General features: G+C 30.5%; 2 protein-coding genes across 5 annotated transcripts; one reads left to right on the top strand and one right to left on the bottom strand.

Moving 5' to 3' along the window:
- Positions 1-4,339: 4,339 nt before the first annotated feature.
- LOC115696497 (uncharacterized) lies at positions 4,340-16,271 on the bottom strand. The gene is made up of 4 exons (XM_030623397.1): positions 15,869-16,271; positions 15,727-15,804; positions 15,308-15,622; positions 4,340-4,512 (listed from the first exon to the last, which is right to left on the bottom strand). The coding sequence occupies exons 1-4, from the start codon at positions 16,269-16,271 to the stop codon at positions 4,340-4,342; spliced, it is 969 nt and encodes a 322-aa protein (XP_030479257.1).
- Positions 16,272-17,991: 1,720 nt separating this feature from the next.
- LOC115696931 (uncharacterized) lies at positions 17,992-20,815 on the top strand. Of its 4 annotated transcripts, none has more exons than XM_061118903.1 (5): positions 17,992-18,121; positions 18,994-19,195; positions 19,680-19,776; positions 20,236-20,290; positions 20,394-20,815. In XM_061118903.1, the coding sequence occupies exons 2-5, from the start codon at positions 19,046-19,048 to the stop codon at positions 20,551-20,553; spliced, it is 462 nt and encodes a 153-aa protein (XP_060974886.1). In that variant the 5' UTR covers positions 17,992-18,121; positions 18,994-19,045; the 3' UTR covers positions 20,554-20,815. The 4 variants fall into 4 exon arrangements, with proteins under 4 accessions (XP_060974886.1, XP_060974885.1, XP_030479686.1 ...); XM_061118902.1 differs by having other exon boundaries at positions 20,154-20,290; XM_030623826.2 differs by having other exon boundaries at positions 18,004-18,121; positions 18,997-19,195.
- The last annotated feature ends 2,008 nt before the right edge of the window (positions 20,816-22,823 follow it).

Genomic DNA, 22,823 nt, shown 5'->3' with positions numbered 1-22,823 from the left:
TTCTTCGGCAATAGATCTTGAATGGCTACAACTAGTGGATAATCTACCAATATTTGACAATTATTGTTGAGAAAAGTTGGCATATGAGAAAATAATAGAGCAAATCACAAAAAAAAAAAATAAGATATGAAGAATAATCCAAGTGAGAAGGATATTAAGTGGAACCTCTTTAGTTGTCCTTGGATATTTCTAGTAAGAAATTTGATTATGATTACAATTTAGTTTATTTATTTTTGGATATTTTTTATTGTATTTTGAGATACAATTTTGTTATGAATTTTTCTTTTATAGATATGGATTTGTGAAGCAATGCTAAAGTTGGGTGAAATGGTAGGACAAAGATAAACATAAAAATGTCACAGTTACAAGATTATCAGAAGTAATAGAAAATAATATTGAGGTATATTTATCCACATACAAAATTATTTATTGTCTTGTATTAAAATAAATATGATTAATAAACTTGTGTTAGTTTCTTTTCTTTGTGTAGTAGTTTTTTGTGCGACCTACGTTAGCTCCAACCTCAAAAGAGAAGGCGGAATTGTTTTATGAAAGGCTTGGTAGCTATGAGGATAATGAAGATGGCATAATTGATTAGATTTCTTCATTTTTAGTGGGTGATGTCATTTTACGTAATCAACAGTGTGTCGCACCACATGTGGATCCTCCATCTTCGAATGTAGGGCAATCGAATATGGAGCCTCCATCTTCAAATTGTGAGCCTCAAGCTATGAATGTGGAGCCTCCATCTTCAAATTTTGAACCTCCAACTAATGATGTGGAGCCTCCCCAATTCACTCAAATTCCTCAACAGTCACACTTGCATCCCTCCTCACAGCCTCCTTCTTCTTATGATGCTCGAAATGACTTGTTAGAGTTAGTGAAGTGTTTGATAGCTGACTAAGAAAAGTTACACAAATGAAGATATGAGGAGATTGAACGTGTAAATAGAGAAAGATACGAGACAATAATGACAACTATTTCTGACCATGCTTACTTGAATAGAGTGAGGCATGAGACACTATTAACAAAATTGAATGATTTGACTCGCATTTTTTGACCTATAACTGCACAATTTTCTGGAGCTGGAGGAGAAAAGACTATAGAATATAACCAACAAGTAATTTGCATAATTTTAATATAGTTATTATTATTGTCATCTATATTTTATTTATAAATAATATGCCTTGTAACTTCATGGTTGTAGGATTCACCATCTCATGCATACTTTTTCGGAGATGGATTTGTAACACCTACAAGAGATAGGAACATGGAGTGTGGTCAAGTCTCCACACTTGTAGGATAGAAGACTACTGAGAATACAACATCTAACTTTTCTACACAACTTATAAAAAAATGAAGTCACCACACAATCTCATGTGTCTGCAAACTCATATGAGACACCGCCATCAATTATTTATGAAGGGATTAACTATGTAGAGCCTGGTGACGATGTAGAACAAATTGTTCGAGATGGTCGACCATTGAGGTTAAGAAAACGTGTTGCAAGCTTAAAAACACATTTCACACTGTGGCCGAGGTAACATCGGTACTCTAAGTTAGAACCATCTACTTTTGATCCTTTTAGGCAGTCTATTGAAGAGGATGTGCAAGCATTCTTCAAGTGGTACAATGGCGATACAAACAGTAGAAGAACCATTCGTTGTGGCCAGACATCACATGATAGAAGTTTTTTGAGATATTATTGGCAAAGCAATGATATATTGATAGTGAGGTAAGCTTTATCATTCAAATAGATCATAATAATTATATCATATTATCATCATAACTAACAATGAGAAAATAATTTTTTGGCAGCATGTAGATGAAATTACTTATTTATTTAGGAAAAGAATGGATAAGTTTCATAATATCTTTCCAAAAGATATTGCATATTGACATATGAGTTTGGACAACGTGTGCGTGATCTGTACAAAGAATCTCGAGAAGAAAACAATAATGTATGTAAGACCAATGAAGAGCTAATGATGTTTGTTAAAGGTACCAGACCAATTAGGGAAAGAATTTGGTCGGATGTCAATTACTTCTATGTGCCTTAGAATGATGATACACACTGGAGATTAGTGGTAGTTGACAGACATAGTTGGACAATATTGATTTATGACTCGATTCCAGATCACTGGATCTCTATAGAGGCAATGAAAAAATTTGTGGAGCCACTTGCAGCATATTTTCCTTTTTTACTCAAAAACATTTGCCATATTGGGAGCCTCCATCATCAGTGTAGTGATCTCATGAGTATAAAAGTAGCTCTTGCAAATATTGTTCCTCTAAACAAGAGAACGTAAGTTTTATCTAATATGTCTGACTTTAATCCAAACTGTTAATATTAATGCTAATGTAGTTAAATTTGTCTTTATAGCGGAGATTGTGGTATATTCATGCTTAAGACAATGGAAATGCACATTGCTAGTAAGTGCAACGAGTCAGCTACAATGTTGCTCAACGACAACAACATAGATACATTCCGGAAGGCATATGCAGTTCAATTATATGTGGGTAGTACAGATCCTTAATTAACCATGTCCTTGTTCATAATTATGAATTTTGTAATTTTGTGGATAAACTTGAATTTACTCTGAACGACCATAAACGACCTTGAATTTATACTATGCAACCATCATGGTCTTTATGTTCTTCAACAAACTTTAAAGAACTTGAATTTTCTCTGAACGACCATAAACGACCTTGAATTTATATTATGCGACCATCATGGTCTTTTATGTTCTTCAACAAACTTTAAGAAACTTGAATTTGCTCTGAACGACCATAAACAACCTTAAATTTATACTATGCGACCATCATGGTCTTTTATGTTCTTCAACAAACTTTAAACAACTTAAATTTGCTCTGGATAACCTTAAACGATATTGAATTTACACTATGCGACCATTATGGTCTTTAATGTTCTTCAACAAACTTTAAAGAACTTGAATTTACTCTGAACGACCATAAACGACCTTGAATTTACACTATGCGACCATCATGGTCTTTTATGTTCTTCGATAAGAACTTAACTTTGCCCTTAACGACCATAAACAACCTTGAATTTATACTTGTATATTGTGTACTCTAATTCTTTAAATAGTTAAAAATTGATTTATATCATGTAATTCAATGATTGAGTTATTTAAAATATGTAACTAAATAGTCACCAAGACTTATACAATGTACTTTAATGGTGAAATCCCTATACAATTATAAAATATACTTTAATTATAATCTATAGATTATACTTAAATGGTTATACATACATATTTTATAAAATAATTTTATTTATATATTGAATCTCATATATAATGTAATTAAATAGTCTACACTTATACAATGTACTTTAATAGTGAATCACTATACAATTATAAAATATACTTTAATTATAATCTATAGATTATACTTGAATGGTTATACATACATATTTTATAAAATAATTTGATTTATATATTGAATCTCATATATATATATAATGTAATTAAATAGTCACATAGACTTATACAATTATATAATATACTTTAATTATAATTTATAAATTATACTAAATAGTTATACACATACATACTTTATGAAATAACTTAGAAAATATAGTTAAATAATTTATTGTCATCTATATAAATGATTATATTGAAATATACTATGATCGCACATAGTCGCACATGGTCGCACATAGTCGCATAGATTAATATTAGGATATATTTTGAAATATACTATGGTCGCACATAGTCGCACATGATTGCACATGGTCGCATAGACTAATATTAGAATATATTTTGAAATATACTATGGTCGCATATAGTCGCACATGGTCGCATATGGTTGCATAGACCAATATCAGGATATAATTTGAAATATACTATGGTCGCATATAGTCGCACATGCTCACATAGACCAATATCAGAATAAAATTTTAAATATACTATAGTCGCACATGGTCGCACAGGGTCGCACAGACCAATATTAGAATACCGTTTTAAATATACTATGGTCGCACATGATCGCACGGACCAATATTAGAATATAATTTTAAATATACTATGGTCGCACATAGTCACACATGGTCACATAAACACATATTAGGATATACTTTGAAATATACTTGGTCGCACATGGTCGCACAGAGTCGCACAAGATCCATAATAAGTACTTTAATTAGCATAAATTTTATAAATAGATATAAATAAAAGTTTGCATATATCAAATACAAGAAACATTAAATATATAATTTAGAGAACTAAATAATAATAAATCACACATGAGTTGTGCTTCTACCATCTGATGGCACTTGTGGACATGTTTGCGAATTATGTCCTAACTGTCCACATGCTCAACAATTATATTGTTTCTTAAGAAATTCACCTTTGGAAGCTATGCGATTGGTTCTTGGTCTTCCTTTAGTCTTATCTTCTGGAGGTGCTATCACTTGTATTGTAAGAATATCTTTAGGAATGTCAATCCATTGTGAGTTTGGAGGTATAGGATAAATAGTTTCAGCATATGCTAACAACCAATATTATAATGTGTAGTACTATGAACACATAGAATATATGAGTTCCCCAGTATTTTAGGGTTTTGCCTTTCCTGCTGCTACCATTGCATGGATACATGGAAGTTTCTCAATATCAAAAACTTTGCACGTGCAACTCTTTGACCTTAAATTTACTATTGCATCGAGTTCTCCACACATCACATTGTACTCATTCTCATTTAACTGGAGAGTTATCAATGAACCGACTTCATCCCATCTCTTGCGTAATATTTCTTCCCTCTTTGGTGTTAATAAAGTTGTAACTACACATGCTTCCCGCCGAAGTTTAAAAAACCATTGTCCCATCATGCTAATGATAAATCAATCATAGCAATAATTGGATACTCTCTGGCCTTTTGCATTATATTGTTCGCTGACTCAACTATGTTAGTGGTCATGACTATTGGGTTTTGTGCCCTAAATAAAACTCATTTCAATATAATCAAATTTACTTATTAATAAAGATGAGAAATAACATTTTATGTTGCATGGTTCACATGATTTATTTCATGATTATATGCATATAATGTATGAATTCTATTTAAGTCCAGAACATATGAATTTTGTTAATGATTATAGTGTTGTCAGCACAGTGGAATATAATCTTAATTATATGTTCGAAAGTTTATTCCCTGATTTGTCAGTTCACTGGATTTAGACTGGCATGATATAATCAGCGATAGGTATTCTTACACCTTGGATAAGTGTTATGTCCTTTCCAGGTCATTGGCAAAGTTACCAGTATCGGATGTATGGAGTATACATCGGAAGGGACGATATTAAACTTTGATTAGATTTGTTAAAATTTACCGTAATATCTATTCAATTCAATATCACCTGTTGATCCTAGATCAAATGATCTTAATCCTGATATGGTTAGGTTCGATCTCAAGAGTATTATACATGTTCTTTGATTTGTTAGTTAAGCCTACTTTTGAACAGTCAGGGTGATACGTACATTTTGGGAACATGATAGTATAATTGAGTGGGAGTGCTAACATAAATATGGAGTCTATAACTTCTATAGGAATTCAGAAGTGAAACGATGATATCCTTCGAGCTTGGCTAAACGATAAATGGTTGAGATCTCATTTCACTTCGCTGAAATATCATTTATATGGAGCTAAGTGTTTTAAGGATAAAATACATTGAAGGTGTAACGGTAATTTAGTGCCTATTCAATGTAGATCATCTATTAGAGGGTCATTGATCAAATTAGGATTATAACAATGGATAACTAATAGCGTATCTATATCGTGGAACATATAGAGCGTTCTATATGAGTGAGAGTGCAATTCCACGTCTAAGTGTGGATTCAATAAGGAATTAATAAGTTAGGGAATTTACTTGGTAAATTCGGTTCGACTTATTGGAAGCTCGGTTATATAGGCCCATGGTCCCCATACTACTTGAGACCATACTGCTTGTAAGACTCAGTTAATTGATTTTGATTAATCAATTATAATTCTAAAGTTAGACTTTGTCTAGTTTATGAATTTTCACTAAGCAAGGGCGAAATTGTAAAGAAAAGAGATTCTAGGTTTATTTATTAATTAAGAGACTTTATATGTCTAATTAATAAATATATTAAATGATAATATTATTTAATAATTAATTAGCTATTAAATAATTAGAATTGGCATTTAAATGGTTAAATTGGAAAATTGACATTTTTGAGAAAATGGGATTGAAAATGACAAAATGGCAAAATTGCAAAGTGAGGCCCATTATCCATATCATGGCCGGCCACTATGCAAAGTGTTTTACCATTTATATTTTTTCATTATTTTAATTCCATACAATTCAAACCTAACCCTATGTGGTATTCTATAAATAGAAAGTGATGGTTTCAAGAAACTATGCACAAGCATCTCATTCCTTTCAGAGAAAACTTTCTAGCCACCACTTCCCTTCTCTTTTCCTCTTCAATTTCGAACCCTAGTGATAGAGTAGTGCCCACACACATCAAGTGATATATCAATCATAGTGTGGAAGATTGTGAAGAATCCAACCGACAAGAAGGAGAATCAACATCAAAGAAGGAGAGAAAGAGATCCAGGTTCAGATCTTGATTATATTCTGTTACAGAAAGAAATCAAGGGCTAGAGATCTGAACGGAAGGAGTCATTATATTCCGCTGCACCCAATGTAAGGTTTCCTAAACTTTATATGTGTTTATTTCATTGTTTTAGAATTCATATTAAGATGTTAATAAAACATACATGGTAGTAAATCTAGATCCTGGTAAAATATTTCCAACAACTGGCACCAGAGCCATGGTAATTATTTACTTTCATGAAATATGAATTAAAACGATGATATATGTTGATTTGGATGGTTTCATGTTGATCTATGTGTTATATGATGATTGATTGATGTTTGTTAAATTTTATGAAAAATAATTGAATTTTCATTTCTGGAATTATTTTTATTGGATATTTTGGAAAAAAAATTAAGCAATTTCCTTTTTTACAGCACTCAATTTTGATTTTATTTGAATTAGTTATGATTTTTTGAAGATTTGAAAAAATCGGGGGTGGTGACACACACTTGTGCGCACGGCTGGCTGCTGGCAGCACCCTTTGTGCGCCCAAGCAGCCCCTTGCGCCCAAGGATGTACACCTGGATGGTGTGCTTTGCATACCGTCCGTACAGCTCAAAATTTTTTCGTTTTTCTTCGATTTTTCATGCTATTTCATGGAATTAACTTCCGATTTTTTTGTAGTTTTGTATTTTGATTTTTACTTTTCATATTTCAAATCTAATTATCAGAAATAAATTAATTTGATTTTTTTAAATTAATTTTAAATATTAGTGTAATTTGAATTTGAAAATAGGTAAAAATCTATTTTTGCTTACTTCTTTTCTTATTTTTTAAAATTTGATTATTTTATCTTATTTTTTAAATCTAAGGTCAGATATTAAATTCCTTTTATAAAATATTCTATTTTAAGTAATTTGAACTTATTTAGATTTAAAATAAGATTACTATAATCATAGTATTTTAAATAGAAATAAGATATTTTTGCTAACTTTTAAATTTTGTTATTTTTACTTAAATTAAATTATAAAATCAGAAAATGGTATGTATTTATCATTTTATTTTATTGAATATTTAATTTATAAAATAACATCAAATTTAAAACGTGGTTGGCAAATTTTTTTTGAAATGATATTTAGGTTAGTTGAAACCTAATTTTTCAAAATTGTAGGTTTATTTTTAAAAAAAATTTCAACCGAAAATATTTTTTATTTAAATATTAGTTTCGAATTTTTTTTTTATTAATTAATTTAAAATTAAATAAATCCTACATCCAACTATCCAAATTCAACTTGTTGCAGGAGTATGTGTTTTAGCTTGTTTGTAAGTTTTCTAAAACATATTATTGCTTGATCTAAATTTTCATGGTTAACTTGTTGACAGATCTAATGATCTGATTTTAACCCATGGTTCAATTGTCAATAGGTCAAGTAAATAATTTGTAACAGGTAAATTTTACATTCTTCTTTCATCTGTGTATGACCTATTAACATGATAGGATCCATCCAAATCTGTATGCTTGTGTGAGCCTATATGTTTACTTTATGTTTAGATGCATATAGGTTGTTTCTAAATAAAATGTCACACCATGATAGATTTTATTTAGGCCCATTTAGTTTTTGGGCCTATTCAACTAATAACAGTTGTTCATTTTAAAGTTAAATTCCTCTCTTTTGGGCCTTGTGTGAGAAATGGGGGCCAATAGAAGTGGGTACGATATACTGAACCCAGCTCCCCCTCACATGAACTACCCCAACTGTGAAGGCCCATTTACCTGATTTGGATAACTGTGCTAGGTTAATTAAATTAATTTAACCTAATAAAATTGATTAGCAACATAATTAACTTTTAAAATATATGAAATTTATTTTCATTTTAATATTTTAAAGTTAATTTTAAGAAACACACTCTTAGTTTAAGATATTATTTCTTGATAAACTATTTGTATTTTTTCTTGTATTTAATTAAATAAAGAATTTTAACTAAATAGATTCTTTCTGAAGCTTATTTTAATTATTTCATTAAATATTCCTATTTAAGTTATAAATTAGTTATTACTAACTAATTTTTTTTCTTATCAACTTAAATTTGAATATCTTTTGAATTTAAAATTAAGCTGAAGAATTCTAGGAGTTGGTTATTGAAGAATCTAGAGATATTTTTAAGTTGTTAAACTTAAAATGAAATATTATTAAATTAGGTAGTTACCACTTAATTTTGATATTTAATTAAATTTTATTTGGAAATTTTTTTAAGTTGGTTATTTTAGATTCTTTCTATAACAATTTAAATTAGATATTTTCCAAATTTTGAAAAGATACTTAATTAAATTGAGATATTTTCTAGATAGTTATTTCTATACTAGTTATTAATTCTAATATTAAAATAGGAAAATATCATTGATTGTGAAATTAATTGTTTAATAATTAATTTTGGTACAATTCAAATTAAGAATATTTTTCCTAGTATCAAACTAGAAATTAATAATTAAGCCTTCCCTATACTTAATTATTTATTTCTTGAGTTTAATACATTTAATTAAATTGAAAATTAAATATCTAAGTTGATTTTCATCATGATACTTAAATATTATTTTTTATGTTATTTAATTAAAATTGAAAATTATTTTAAGTTTGAAATCTTATTTCAGAATAACTTAAATTTGAATAATTTTCAAAATATATTTTATTTTATTTTATTAATCTTTTTCCCACAATTTCGAAATTGCATTTCTTAAATGCAGAAATTTTGAATTTTATTTGAAAAATAGATTAAAGTTGAAAATTATTTATTTTAATTTTGGACCAACTTAAATCAATGATTTTTTCATTTAATGATTAATTAAAATAAATGAACTAAAATATATTATTATTAGAAAATAAATTAATTAGTCAATGAAAGTCTAGATAGTTATTATCTGTTATGCTTGAAGTATTTTTCTAGTGATATTTAATTAAATAGAAAATTAATATTTAAGTTGATTCTTAATCATGATACTTAAATATTTGAAATTTTTCTTTAATATTTAATTAAATAGGAAAATTATATTTTTTGTTGTAAATTAATTTTTTTTAATTAATTTTGGGCCAACATAAAATTAAGATAATTTTTTCAGGATTTATTTTTATTTTATTTTAACAAGCAATTTCGAAAATTGTATTCTTAAATACTTCAATTTTCGAAATGCAATATATATTTATAGAAAATTAAATTTGAGTTGTAAATTAATTTAAATTAATTTTGAAACAACTTAAATTGAATAATTTTTCTAAATATTTATTGGAAATTATTACTAAGATGGAAATAATTCATTTTATTTTCATATCCATCTAAGTATAATTTTATAAATATTAAATTAAAATTTATATTTAGAATTTTTATTCTCAATTGGAAATTTTAATTAAATAAATATATATTTAAAATAAATTGATTAAAATAAATATTAGAAGAAAATACACTTTAAATAATGAGCTTTATTATTATTAGGATATTCGATCTCCATTGTTAGTTTTACATAGCTATTGTTTTAGTGAGTAATCCTCCCTAATGGAGGAACGTTCATTAGCAAGTTAGCGTCGTTTAATCTCGAAAGATAAGTAATTTTGTAAGGGTTCGTTTGGAACACCGTATTAGGTCGTATTGTATTGTATTGTATTATATTAAATTGGATTATATATCATATTTTCATATAATACTATGTTAAACTTTAATTTATACTAAAATATTATATATTTAGGTGTCTATAAAAGTTAATACCACATATAGTTTTACATAAAAATATTGCATAAAATACAATTCAATATAATACCATACAATACAATACGACCTAATACGGCGTTCCAAACGAGCCCTAAGTGTTTTATATAGTATTGATCACCCTAATGGTGGTAACTGTATTTGACTTACAAAAGTATGAAACAATGGTGGAAGCTCATAAGATAGAATAGCCTTGACTCTCGCCTAAACGGGACAACGCTGGATTCCAATCTTGATCGAATAAAAGGTTGCTAGAATGTTTATCATTTTAGATGAGCTGACAACTCTATTCAATGGATGGTATCACTGACTCTCGCCTAAACGGGACACTGATATCAGTTTGTTGAAGACCTTGGAAATTATTTAGGATTGTATGTTTTAGTATTTTCACTTGTCATTCCTACTTGCTATATGTTTGATAATTTCTCAATAGTGTATGAATTTATATTGAACCATGTTATTTTCTGTTATTAAATTGTAGTTTAATTTCGAATCTTCATTGTTGGTCTAACTTTGTTTGTTGTTCTAATGGGATAAATCCCTAATGGATTGTCACCATTAGACAAACATAATAGTGTTAGATCTCGAAAGATAAATATTGTAAATGCAACATCTAGTTGTTCATCAATTGATGACACCTTAGACTAGTATTTACAATATGAAACAAGAAGATTTTATAAATAAGATTACTTTGACTCTCGCTAATCAGAGCATCGTTGGATTCTTATTTAAATACGAAATTATCCTAATTCCTCTTAGCTTATTCATTTCGAATTAGCTCAATAACATATCATTGGATGAATGGTCTATAAATCATTTAATGTCATTCTATTTTCTCTTAAGAAATTAAATGACGCATATGATTATATTCCCGAAATTCTATCCCAAAATGATATAAATCCTCAATCTTAGAAATCTCCTACTTGTATGGGACAATCAGACTTAGGGTTAAATTAGTAGTGGTGATCCAAGAAAGAATTACTCATGTATATTTGGTATAAATTTAATTCTTTGACTTTAAATTTTACATTCCTAATAATTTTTTTAATAGAATACAGTTTCACTTTCACAAGTGTTTAATAACCATTTTCTATCAATGGATTCAAACTGTATGGAATATGAGTTTAATATTCTGTGACCAGGATCCACTTGCACTATTCTAAGAACTCTTTAATGTAACTAAACCTAAGTCATCAAAAGACTACGACCATTTTTTTTTACATCTATGGCATTTGTATCTTATTCATAGTGGTTTTGACAAGATCAATCTCTGCAAAGAGTTAATATGCCTATATCCACTAAAAGTAAATTCATCTCATTCGCAGGTGGATGTACATTCAGGGGTGGATATGAGTTTTTCGTTGTATTCTTAAAACGATCCTTCTAGATTTTACCTTATGCAAAAGAAATTTAAAATGTTTGAAAAATTTCATGAATTTCTAGACCATTAAGGTAAGTGGTTAAAGATATTGCGAACTGATAGGGGTGGAGAAATAGTTAGTAGATATGCAGTTCAAAGATCATTAAGTTGATTTTTGAATTATATCCAAACTTACCTCCCTAGAAATTCAATTTGCATATTGATTATTTGTTACTAGTCGTTGCCATAGTCCTTCTATGCTAATACAATTTCAGATTGATGCAATGGTTGGGTACTTAGTGTAAACCATTACTAGATTCATGGATGACCTAATCGAAATCTTAAGAAAAGCTAGAATTGTTAACCATGGTTTGCATGTTTGTTAGCTATTCTAAGTGATTAGGGGTGGAACATCCCATAGTCAATAGATAAGAAAGTGTTTGTTTAAACAAATACTAATTTTCTAAGAAAATGACTAAGTCTGAAAATAAAGTAGCAAATAAATACGATATTTTTTCTTGATTCTAAAAGTGTTCTATCATCTTATTCTTTACAAGATGATCCCACTGCCTCTGTTGTTTTGACACAACCGAAGAGGTCAATACCATTTAGTTTTCTTAGACATAATTCACGGTATCTTGTCGTAGTGGGATGGTTTCTAGGAACTCACCTTCTTATGACTTGGAAGACACTAGTGATTAAAATCCATTGTGAGTTTAAACAAGTAATGGATTGTCAAAAAATAAGAAACTAAGAAGAAAAGCTAAGAGAACTGTGGTTAAAACCATTCATGTGGCATAACCTAAAGTTTTCTATTATAAGGACAAGAAAGGAAATTTTTGTTTGTAGGTTCAATGGACTTAACAAAACTTCCTGTTCCTAGTATTATAGGTTTGAGTTTATCTAAACCTATGGCTTGTGGTACACCTGGTAATGACTTACTCTAATGTAAGCAACTTACTTTAGTAAGATGCTGAAGCATTTTCTTTTCTAATGGAAATCTATAGAAGCTTCTCGACTTCTAGGTATAGATTTTATTTATCTAAGGAAAAGTCTCAACTATTCCAGAAAAGATAAAGCCATGAAAGGATTTCTTCAATCAACAGTGAGAGGTCTCAGGTATGCTTCAGTATGCCTTAGACTAGACACCTGCTGTTGAGTGGGACTAATGAGTAGGTCTCAGATTAATCCAGGAAAGGAACATTGGAAGACAATCAAGTAAATCTTAAGATTAAGAAGAGGAACTATATGTTAGTCGATAAGGGTGTGTTTAAAACTCTTAGACTACACCACATCAGATTTCTAGACTTGCCTTTGTGCTAGAAAGTCTGCTGATAAGATAGTTATTACTCTGGGGGTGGAGTAGTGATTTTGAAGAAGTGTAAAAACCTATCTGAAGTCTCTAGGTCTACCAGAGAGAGACTGAATGTTAAAGATGCAGGAAAGGTACTTATTCAGTCTAAGGAAAGTTCTATACATTTGTGGCACCATTCCAACTTGTCTTAACTACTAGTGTTATTTCCTGATTAACCAAAAAGTAGTTGCCAAAAGTATAGAATCCAGTATCCCAAGAGAGTAGACATATAGAGAGGAGTTTCACAATTTCAAGGATTTTGTGATTAAGGAAGAGTAATGGTGGAGAATAGGTTGTGGTTAATTCAACCTGTCAGATCCTATTATGAGGAGTATACTACTACTACACTTGATTTGTATATAAGGTGTTGAGATTATCTGAAATGCACATTTTGTTTTATATTAATGCAAGTGGGAGTTTGTTGGGTTTTGCGCCCTAAATAAAATTCATTTCAATATAATCAGATTTACTTATTAATAAATATCAGAAATAACATTTTATGTTGCATGGTTCACATGATTTATTTCATGATTATATGCATATAATGTATGAATTCAATTTAAATCCAGAACATATGAATTTGCTAATGATTATAGTGTTGTCAGCACAGTGGAATATAATCTTAATTATATGTTCGAAAATTTATTCCCTGATTTGTCAGTTCATTGGATTTAGACTGGCATGATATAATCAGCGATAGGTATTCTTACACCTTGGATAAGTGTTATGTCCTTTCCAGAGCGTTGGCAAAGTTTACCAGTATCAGATGTATGGAGTATACATCGAAAGGGACGATATTGAACTTTGATTAGATTTGTTAAAATTTACCGTAATATCTATTCAATTCAATATCACCTGTTGATCCTAGATCAAATGATCTTAATCCTGATATGGTTAGGTTCAATCTCAAGAGTATTATACATGTTCTTTGATTTGTTAGTTAAGCCTACTTTTGAACAGTCAGGGTGATACGTACATTTTGGGAACATGATAGTATAATTGAGTGGGAGCGCTAACATAAATATGGAGTCTATAACTTCTATAGGAATTTAGAAGTGAAACGATGATATCCTTCGAGCATGGCTAAACAGAGATAAGTGGTTGAGATCTCATTTCACTTCGCTAAAATATCATTTATACGGAGCTAAGTGTTTTAAGGATAAAATACATTGAAGGTGTAACGGTAATTTAGTGCCTATTCAATGTAGATCATCTATTAGAGGGTCACTCATATAGAACATATAGAGCCTTCTATATGAGTGAGAGTGCAGTTCCAAGTTTTAAGTGTGGATTCAATAAGAAATTAATGAGTTAGGGAATTTACTTGGTAAATTCGGTTCGACTTATTGGAAGCTCGGTTATATAGGCCCATGGTCCCCATACTACTTGAGACCATACTGCTTGTAAGACTCAGTTAATTGATTTTGATTAATCAATTATAATTCTAAAGTTAGACTATGTCTAGTTTATGAATTTTCACTAAGTAAGGGCGAAATTGTAAAGGAAAGAGATTCTAGGTTTATTTATTAATTAAGAGACTTTATCTGTCTAATTAATAAATATATTAAATGACAATATTATTTAATAATTAATTAGTTATTAAATAATTATAATTGGCATTTAAATGGTTAAATTGGAAAATTGGCATTTTGAGAAAATGGGATTGAAAATGACAAAATGGCAAAATTGCAAAGTGAGGCCCATTATCCATATCATGGCCAGCCACTATGCAAAGTGTTTTACCATTTATATTTTTTCATTATTTTAATGCCATACAATTCAAACCTAATCCTATGTGGTATTCTATAATTAGAAAGTGATGGTTTCAGGAAACTATGCACAAGCATCTCATTCCTTTCAGAGAAAACTTTCTAGCCACCAGTTCCCTTCTCTTTTCCTCTTCAATTTCGAACCCTAGTGATAGAGTAGTGCCCACACACATCAAGTGGTATCTCAATCATAGTGTGGAAGATTGTGAAGAATCCAACCAACAAGAAGGAGAACCAGCATCAAAGAAGGAGAGAAAGAGATCCAGGTTCAGATCTTGATTATGTTCTGCTACAGAAAGGAATCAAGGGCTAGAGATCTGAACGGAAGGAGTCATTATATTCCGCTGCACTCAATGTAAGGTTTCTTAAACTTTATATGTGTTTATTTCATTGTTTTAGAATTCATATTAGGATGTTAATGAAACATACATGGTAGTAAATCTAGATCCTGGTAAAATATTTCCAACAATGACTTCATATCGGTTACCACCAAAATGTGCTCTAGACCAGTTTCTAAACTTGACATCATTCTCAAGATACTTAGCGACACTTGGATGTGTTTTGTGAAGTTGTTCGAAGTGTTTATTAAACTCTTCGATACGGTACGCCATTGCAGCTTTCTTATACAATTTAATCCCAACAGCACTTTTGAAACGATATTTTATATTTTGCTTTACATGCCAATAACATGCCCCATGAGAAGCCATAACATAAACACGGCGAACTGCATGTTCAATACTTTGATGTCTATCAGAAACAAAACATAAGTCTGAGCTATCAGGTATCAAGTCCTTCAACTTCTCTAAGAACCATGTCCATGAAGTGTTATTCTCACTATCAACCAAACCCCATATAATGGGGTAACTTGGTAATCACTATCTTATGCAGTTGCTACTAATAACACACCTTTATGCTTAGTCTTGATCCAAGCTACATCTATACCAATTACTTTTCTCATGTAAGTGAACCCTCTTATGGCCACACCTAAAGCCATAAAAAAAATACTTGAATTTATTTTCTAAATCAAGTTCAATGTGGGTAATTGTACCAGGATTTGCCCGCTTCAACATGTGACAATACGAAGGGAGCAATGCAAAATTTTCTTTAGCTGTTCTTCTAATTAAATTTTGTGCCCATTGTTTTCCTTTCCATGCTTTCCAATAACTGGCTTGAACTTTCATTTCCTCACGCATGAATCCTGCAAGGCTTCTTGGGTTAAATGGGTCCTTACTATTCTTAAAGTGTCCCTGTACACGAGAACCAATAACGCGACTGGATGCTTGTTTATGATTGGCATTTCGGTTCATTAATGAGCAACTGTGAAGACTATGGTATTGTCGAATGACAAAGAAATGTGAATCTTTCATCTTTGTAGCACGCACTCTCCATGAGCGATTTTCACTGACACAACGAACCTCCTTTATAGACTTGTTTGATTTGGTTGTTCGCATTTTAAATCTCCCATTAATGGCAATGATGCTAAGATAATAACTCATCCTCACTCACAAAGTGTTGACCCACTTTCAAATTCGATCCATCATGTCTGCCACTATTCTCACTTGCTTCTCTATAGCATTGTGCAACATTTCCCATAAACATATCATAATGTTGATAAGGGATAATTTGACCTCCTCCGACTACAATGTCATTCTCAATTACATCATTATTTTTTTCAACTACTTTATCACATTCCTGAAGTTCATTGTTACCGCTCTCATGTACAATATCATCTGGTGTGGGATTGGAACTAATGATGCCTTCACCACTCTGTGGTATATCTTCATTCGGGACATAACTTGGATCATTCGAAACTTGATCTATTATATGGCACCCAAAATAATTATCGTAAAAGCTTCAATTATCAAAAATATCATCATCACAATCAAATTCAACATCATTACCAGTGAGTTTATTACCATCACCATCATCATCATTGACAAACTTTGCCTTTCCTTTATCATTATTCTTTTTTACGCACACATACAAAGGAATCACTTCTTTAACTTTGTACAACTCCTTCAATAAATCCCCCACATTAGAATCACCACAAATCTTACTTGGTGCCATCTTGTTGAATGTTTCACCTGCCACCTTATAAGTTATTTTAATTTCATACAAATTTCGATCAACACCTATTTTTTCATAGACTTTATTCACTAGTTGATGAAACTTGATACTACGATCAACCACAAATCCCTTGTTGCAACCAGTACCAAACCATTCACAAATACGATTATCGGTAATCTTCCACTCACCATTATAGTCCATGTATATAAAGATATGATCCATACCTGTCATAAAGTTAGAAATACATGTTGGAATCTAAAAATTAGTGGAAAGCGACCATATTCGACCATGTGCGACCATGTACGACTTACATGGTTGCATAGTATAATTTTCTAGTTACACTGAGCGACCATGTGCAACCATGTACGACCTACATGGTCGCATAGTATAGTTTTCTAGTTACACTGAGCGACCATGTGTGACCTACATGGTCGCATAGTATTTTTTTTTTTTTTTTCACTAAACAACCATATGCGACCAAAGGCGACCAAATTGGTCGCACATGGTCACATATCACTGGTCATCTTCAATCTCAAATTTCACTAAACAACCATATGCGACCAAAGGCGACCAAATTGGTCGCACATGGTCACATATCACTGGTCATCTTCAATCTCAAACTGGGGTTATTTTCACACCAGTTTTTTTTTTTTTTTTTTTTTAGAATAACCTAAATTTATGTTTTATATTGTTATATAACTGTAAAATAACATATACCCAATCATTAAACTTGAGAGTAAAGTCAATTACTAACCTTTACAATTGTTGGATGGAATTTTCACTTCTTCTTTAAGGGTTTCTTGAATATTTAGGTCAAATGTTAATGAATACCATTGAAGAAGAAATACTAGAGTAGTGGTATGAAGATAAATATAAAAACTCATATAGTAATGAAGAACTCAATTGAAAATAAAGATGAAGATGAAGATGAAGAGAGGTCATGAGAGTCCAACCAAATCTATTTTTTTAACGATAAAGAAAAATTAATATTAATTATATTTATTATATTAATTATTATGTCAATTAAAAAAAAAAAACTATTTTGCTAATTAAAATATTTAAAATTTATTTTCCTAATAAAAGTTTTCATAAAGACTATTTTGTCAAATCTTTATTTTTGGTGTGAAAGAGCTAACTTCCTCTTCCTAGAAAAAAAAAATAAAAAATAAAAGAATGGAAAGGACAACGGCTAACTAATTGAGCCAGCGCCAGTCGTCGAGATTAGTCGCCGCCGGTAACTTTTCTTTGGAATTTCTGAAATAAATAAATAACTATTCAAGTATGTATTTACGTATGTATTGTTGCTATGTTTAAAACTTCATATAGTTGTTGTTATGGGGTTAATCAAACTTAAATACACTCATGGTTCACGTTCACGGCCGCGGATGTGAGCCAAATTGGATGAACTGAGTGAGCCCATCTGGGTATTTTGTTTAGCTACTTGGTTAATATCTTTTTGTCTATTATTTTTGCTACTTTGAAAATAACTCGCTCGCTAGATGTTTGATAATATGCCTCAGAAATTATCCTCACAGTTAGGCACCTTAACGATTTTCATTCTATGTTTGATAATATATAGTGCACCTTAATTCTGAGTAGTTTATGTTACATTTCTTTTTTGGAGGAGCTTACATCACTAGAAAGCTCGCATATGATTACCAGATTATGAGCTCGGAAAGTGCTCACCTCGTTAACTTCTATCAATGACATCAAAATCAAAGGAACAAGTATTCATTTCAACTTTTTTTGAAGTTTTTATATGCTTCATATAAGAATCCACAATATCTTTAGGTGGACTTTGTTTAGCTTCAAAGTTTAGATCCCAATTCAAAGTACTAAACTTTCAGCTGGTTACTGTAGTGGTACTTTGTTAGCATTGTCCTTCAGTGCATGGTTATTATGTCTTCAAATATTGTAGGGTTATATGGTTAAATGAAAACATTTATCTCTTTCAAGAGAAAAACAGAACATTTATGTAACGCATTCATCGAACTAGTACTTGTTATTTTCGTAATTGATAGCACAAAAGAAAAATCTATCCTTGTTTTTAATAGCATCATTTTTCAATATCAATAAGATTTTGTTACCTCATTTTTGGGTGTTTAGCAGTGCCCGCTTGTGGTTTCATACATTTCACTGCGGTGGTAGGAGCACATACATGATTATGGTAGTAAGAATGCTCAGCTTATGTACAACAGTTCGATTAGAAGCCACAGGTTTGAATGAAGCCTCACAACCTCATCCACGGCAGACAAACCCCACGCCTCGTCTTTCATTTGCTAAGCCTTCTTGGGTTGTCCGTACCGAGGCAAGTGACCCTCTTCATGTGTTCTCTATATTTTGAGTTCACTGTTCTCTTTTTTTTTCTCTTTGGTTTCTCTGAAATTTAATAAAGTAATTATAAGCAATATAATTTAGTTCTTTTCTAACCTCACTTCCAACACTTCTTCATACCATTAGACCAGCCTTCGGGGTTACGTCTTATTGAAAACCATACTATTGTTCCTTAATGTTAGTCCCCTCTTTTTCAACCTTCCTAATAGATAGCTATCATCCTTCCTTCCACTAATATTTCTGTTATCTTATGAGATCTGCATCTGTATGCCAATATTCTAAAACCAGGAAACTGGGAGTTTGGTATATCTCAAATTATTAGTGTTTTTTTTTCTCCCTCAAAATATGTCATAACCTCCATCAACATTGAATGTGATACTTTTGCTAAAACACTGCCAATGAGTCCGTTCATACTATTAAATTATGGTACTAACTCCTTTTACTTCTTTCTTTGGCAGTCAAATGTTCATAGAGAAGAAAAGAAAACGCCAGATCCACCTTGTGTGGTCTGCATGGGGAGTGGAAGGACTGGTTGCCACACTTGCCAGGGAAGAGGTCTCACTTATAATTATCTTTCATTCTCAAAATTTAAGCTTTTGCACCTTGCATCTTGTAAATTATGCTCTTTCCTACCTATGATGGTTACCTATTACCTCAAAGTAAATTTTGAGTTGTTAAAAGATTATGATTTACTTGGAGAATTAGCTGTTTGATCAGCTATATCATTATCTTGGTTCCATTTTTCTCAACTTAAAACTGGCCACAAATATTCCCATCATCTGAGTTTTCTATTTAATCTAGTCATCTAATGTCACTATATCCTAGTGTCTTAAGCAGAAATTTCTCATGTTTCAGTCATATTGTACCGTGTGGTTATCTTCTTAAGGATTTTCAAGATTCTGTTTTGCTGAAATATGTTGCGTGTTGCCCAGACATCTAAGCTGAGAGAATCATCCATAGGCAGTTCCTCTCTCAGTTCTTTTCATCTTACACAAGAATATTGTTATATGACAGGGAGGACGAACTGTACACACGTTGAAATGCTCCCGAAGGGGGAGTGGCCAAAATGGTGAGGCGTTGAACTCTCTTGAAACAGTTTTGTTTTGGAAGCATGCTTGGAATTTCACCTGATGGTTTTACTCCAAACTAACTTTGTTTAAACACTCTTGCAGGTGTAGGACTTGTGGCGGAAGTGGTCTTGACTACTGTCCTCGATGCCTCGGTACGGGAGAGTATAGGTACGTAATGGGATTTCAGTTCATGAAGAGGGATGTTAGCCACACCCAAGATCGCAACAAACGTCGTAGTGTAGCAGATTTCTATGAAGAATGATCAATAACATTGAAGTGAAAAACTCAAAATTAATTATTGTTATTATTATTATTTTTGCTGAATAACCCAAAATTACTTAGTTCCATAATCTTTAGCGATATTGGCCACATTTTGTGTATAGCTCAATGTCTTGTAGAAAGAGCACTACCATACTTACTTGTTAGAGAGATAGATTAGTGTTAATCTTAGATAGCTCAAAGGTATTATTTGTACTGTATCTACTATATTTATTTTATTCATTTATTTGTGATTTGTGCATCTACTAGATTCAGGTTATATTAGTTTATTTTAGGAAAATTTGCGGCAAAAATCTTTAAAAATATCGATTTGATATAGATTAGTCACCAATCTTCAAAATAGCAGTAATAGTCTCAAGCTTAACTTTTTGTAAGTCCGTCAATACCTAATTTAACAGCTTTGTTAAGTGCTGACAAGAATGCCACATGTCAAAAGTTTATTGGTCCACGTCATAATTTTAATTAAAATTATTAAAAAATAAAATAATAAAGCTTATTAAAATAGATAAAATTTTAATATTCTTTGTATTTCTTTATTTTTTTTTGGTGATATTCTTTTTATTTATTTTGTTTTATTGTTTATGTCTCTCGTCTTCTTCTTATGGAGATTATGTTGGGTTTTGTGCTGTAAATAAAACTCATTTTAATATAATCAGATTTACTAATTAATAAAAGATCAAAAATCATTTTATGTAGCATGGTTTACATGATTTATTTCATGATTATATGTTTAGCGTATAAAATTTATTAAATCTAGAACATATGGTTATTCATGATTATAGTATTGTCAACACAGTGGAATATAATCATGATTATATGTTTCAAAGTTTAAGTTCCATGATATGTCAATACACTGGATTTAGACTAACATGATAATCAACAATAAAGTATACTTACCCCTTGGATGAGTGTTATGTCCTTTCTAGGGCATTGGCAAAGTATACTAGTGTCGGATGTATGGAGTATACATCGATTTGGACCGATAGTGAACTTGGATAAGATATCATAAACTTACCGTTATATCTTTCTAAGCCAATATCATTGGTTGATTTTAGGTCTATAAATCTTAATGCTGAGATGGTTATGTTCGATCTTAATTGTATTATTTATGTTCTTTAATTTGTTTCTTAAAGTCAACCAATTGGATCTTCTCGTGACATACAAATTAAGGACATAGTAGTTCAATTGAATGGGAGCGCTAATCATATATATGGAATCTATAGCTTCTATAAGTATTTAGAAGTGAAACGATGATTTTCTTCGAGCTTGACTTAATAGAGATAAATGATTGAGATCGTATTTCAGTAATTATATTAGTTTACTGAAATATCATTTATAGGTAGCTAAGTGTTTTAAGGATAAAATACATTGAATGGTAGAACGGTAAATTTGTCCCTATTTGATGAGGATCATCTATAGAGGATCTTTGACTATTTGAATTAGAACGATAAATAATTCATAGTGTATCTATATCTTAGTACATATAGATCGTTCTATATAATTAAGAGTGCAATTCTGAATCTATAGCGGCGCAAGGAGAAATTAATAAGTTAGAGAATTTACTTGGTAAGTTCTAGTTCTATTTATTGGAAGCTTGATTATATAGGCCCATGGTCCCCACACTAGTTGAGATAATACTGCTTGCAAACTCAATTAATTGGTTTTAATCAATTAATTATAATTCTAAAATTAGACTATTTCTTATTTATGAATTTTCACTAAGTAAGAGCTTAATTGTAAAGAAAAAAGGTTTTGGGGTTTATTTGTTAATTAAAAGACTTTGTATGGTCTAATTAATAAATAAAATAAATGGTAATTTTATTTGATAATTAATTATAATTATTAAATAAATAGTTTTAACATTTATAGGATTGAAATTGGAAAATATAGTATTATTGAAAGAAATGATCAATGGTTGAAATAAAGTGGCAAATTTGTACCTAATGAAGCCCATTATAGTGGTTGGCCACTTAGTGTGATTTTTGCCTATTATTTTATTCTTTTTTAATCCATATAATTAAATCCTAAATATGAATTTAAAATGATGATTTGTTGATTTGGATGTGTTCATGTTGGTTTATGTGTGATTTGATGAATGTTTGTGAATTACAAAATTTTTCCATGAAAATAATTTTATTTCATTTTTGAAATTAATTTATTTGGATTCCTTGTGAAAAACAATAAAAACAACAAATCACACTACAATAAGCATTCAACAACATACATAAACTCAAAACCATAAAAATCAAAATC

This window comes from Cannabis sativa, chromosome 7 (genome assembly GCF_029168945.1).
Source record: "Cannabis sativa cultivar Pink pepper isolate KNU-18-1 chromosome 7, ASM2916894v1, whole genome shotgun sequence".
Lineage (NCBI taxonomy): Eukaryota > Viridiplantae > Streptophyta > Magnoliopsida > Rosales > Cannabaceae > Cannabis > Cannabis sativa.
The sequence above is the reverse complement of the archived record's forward strand: the minus strand, read 5'-3'. Positions and strand labels throughout refer to the sequence as shown.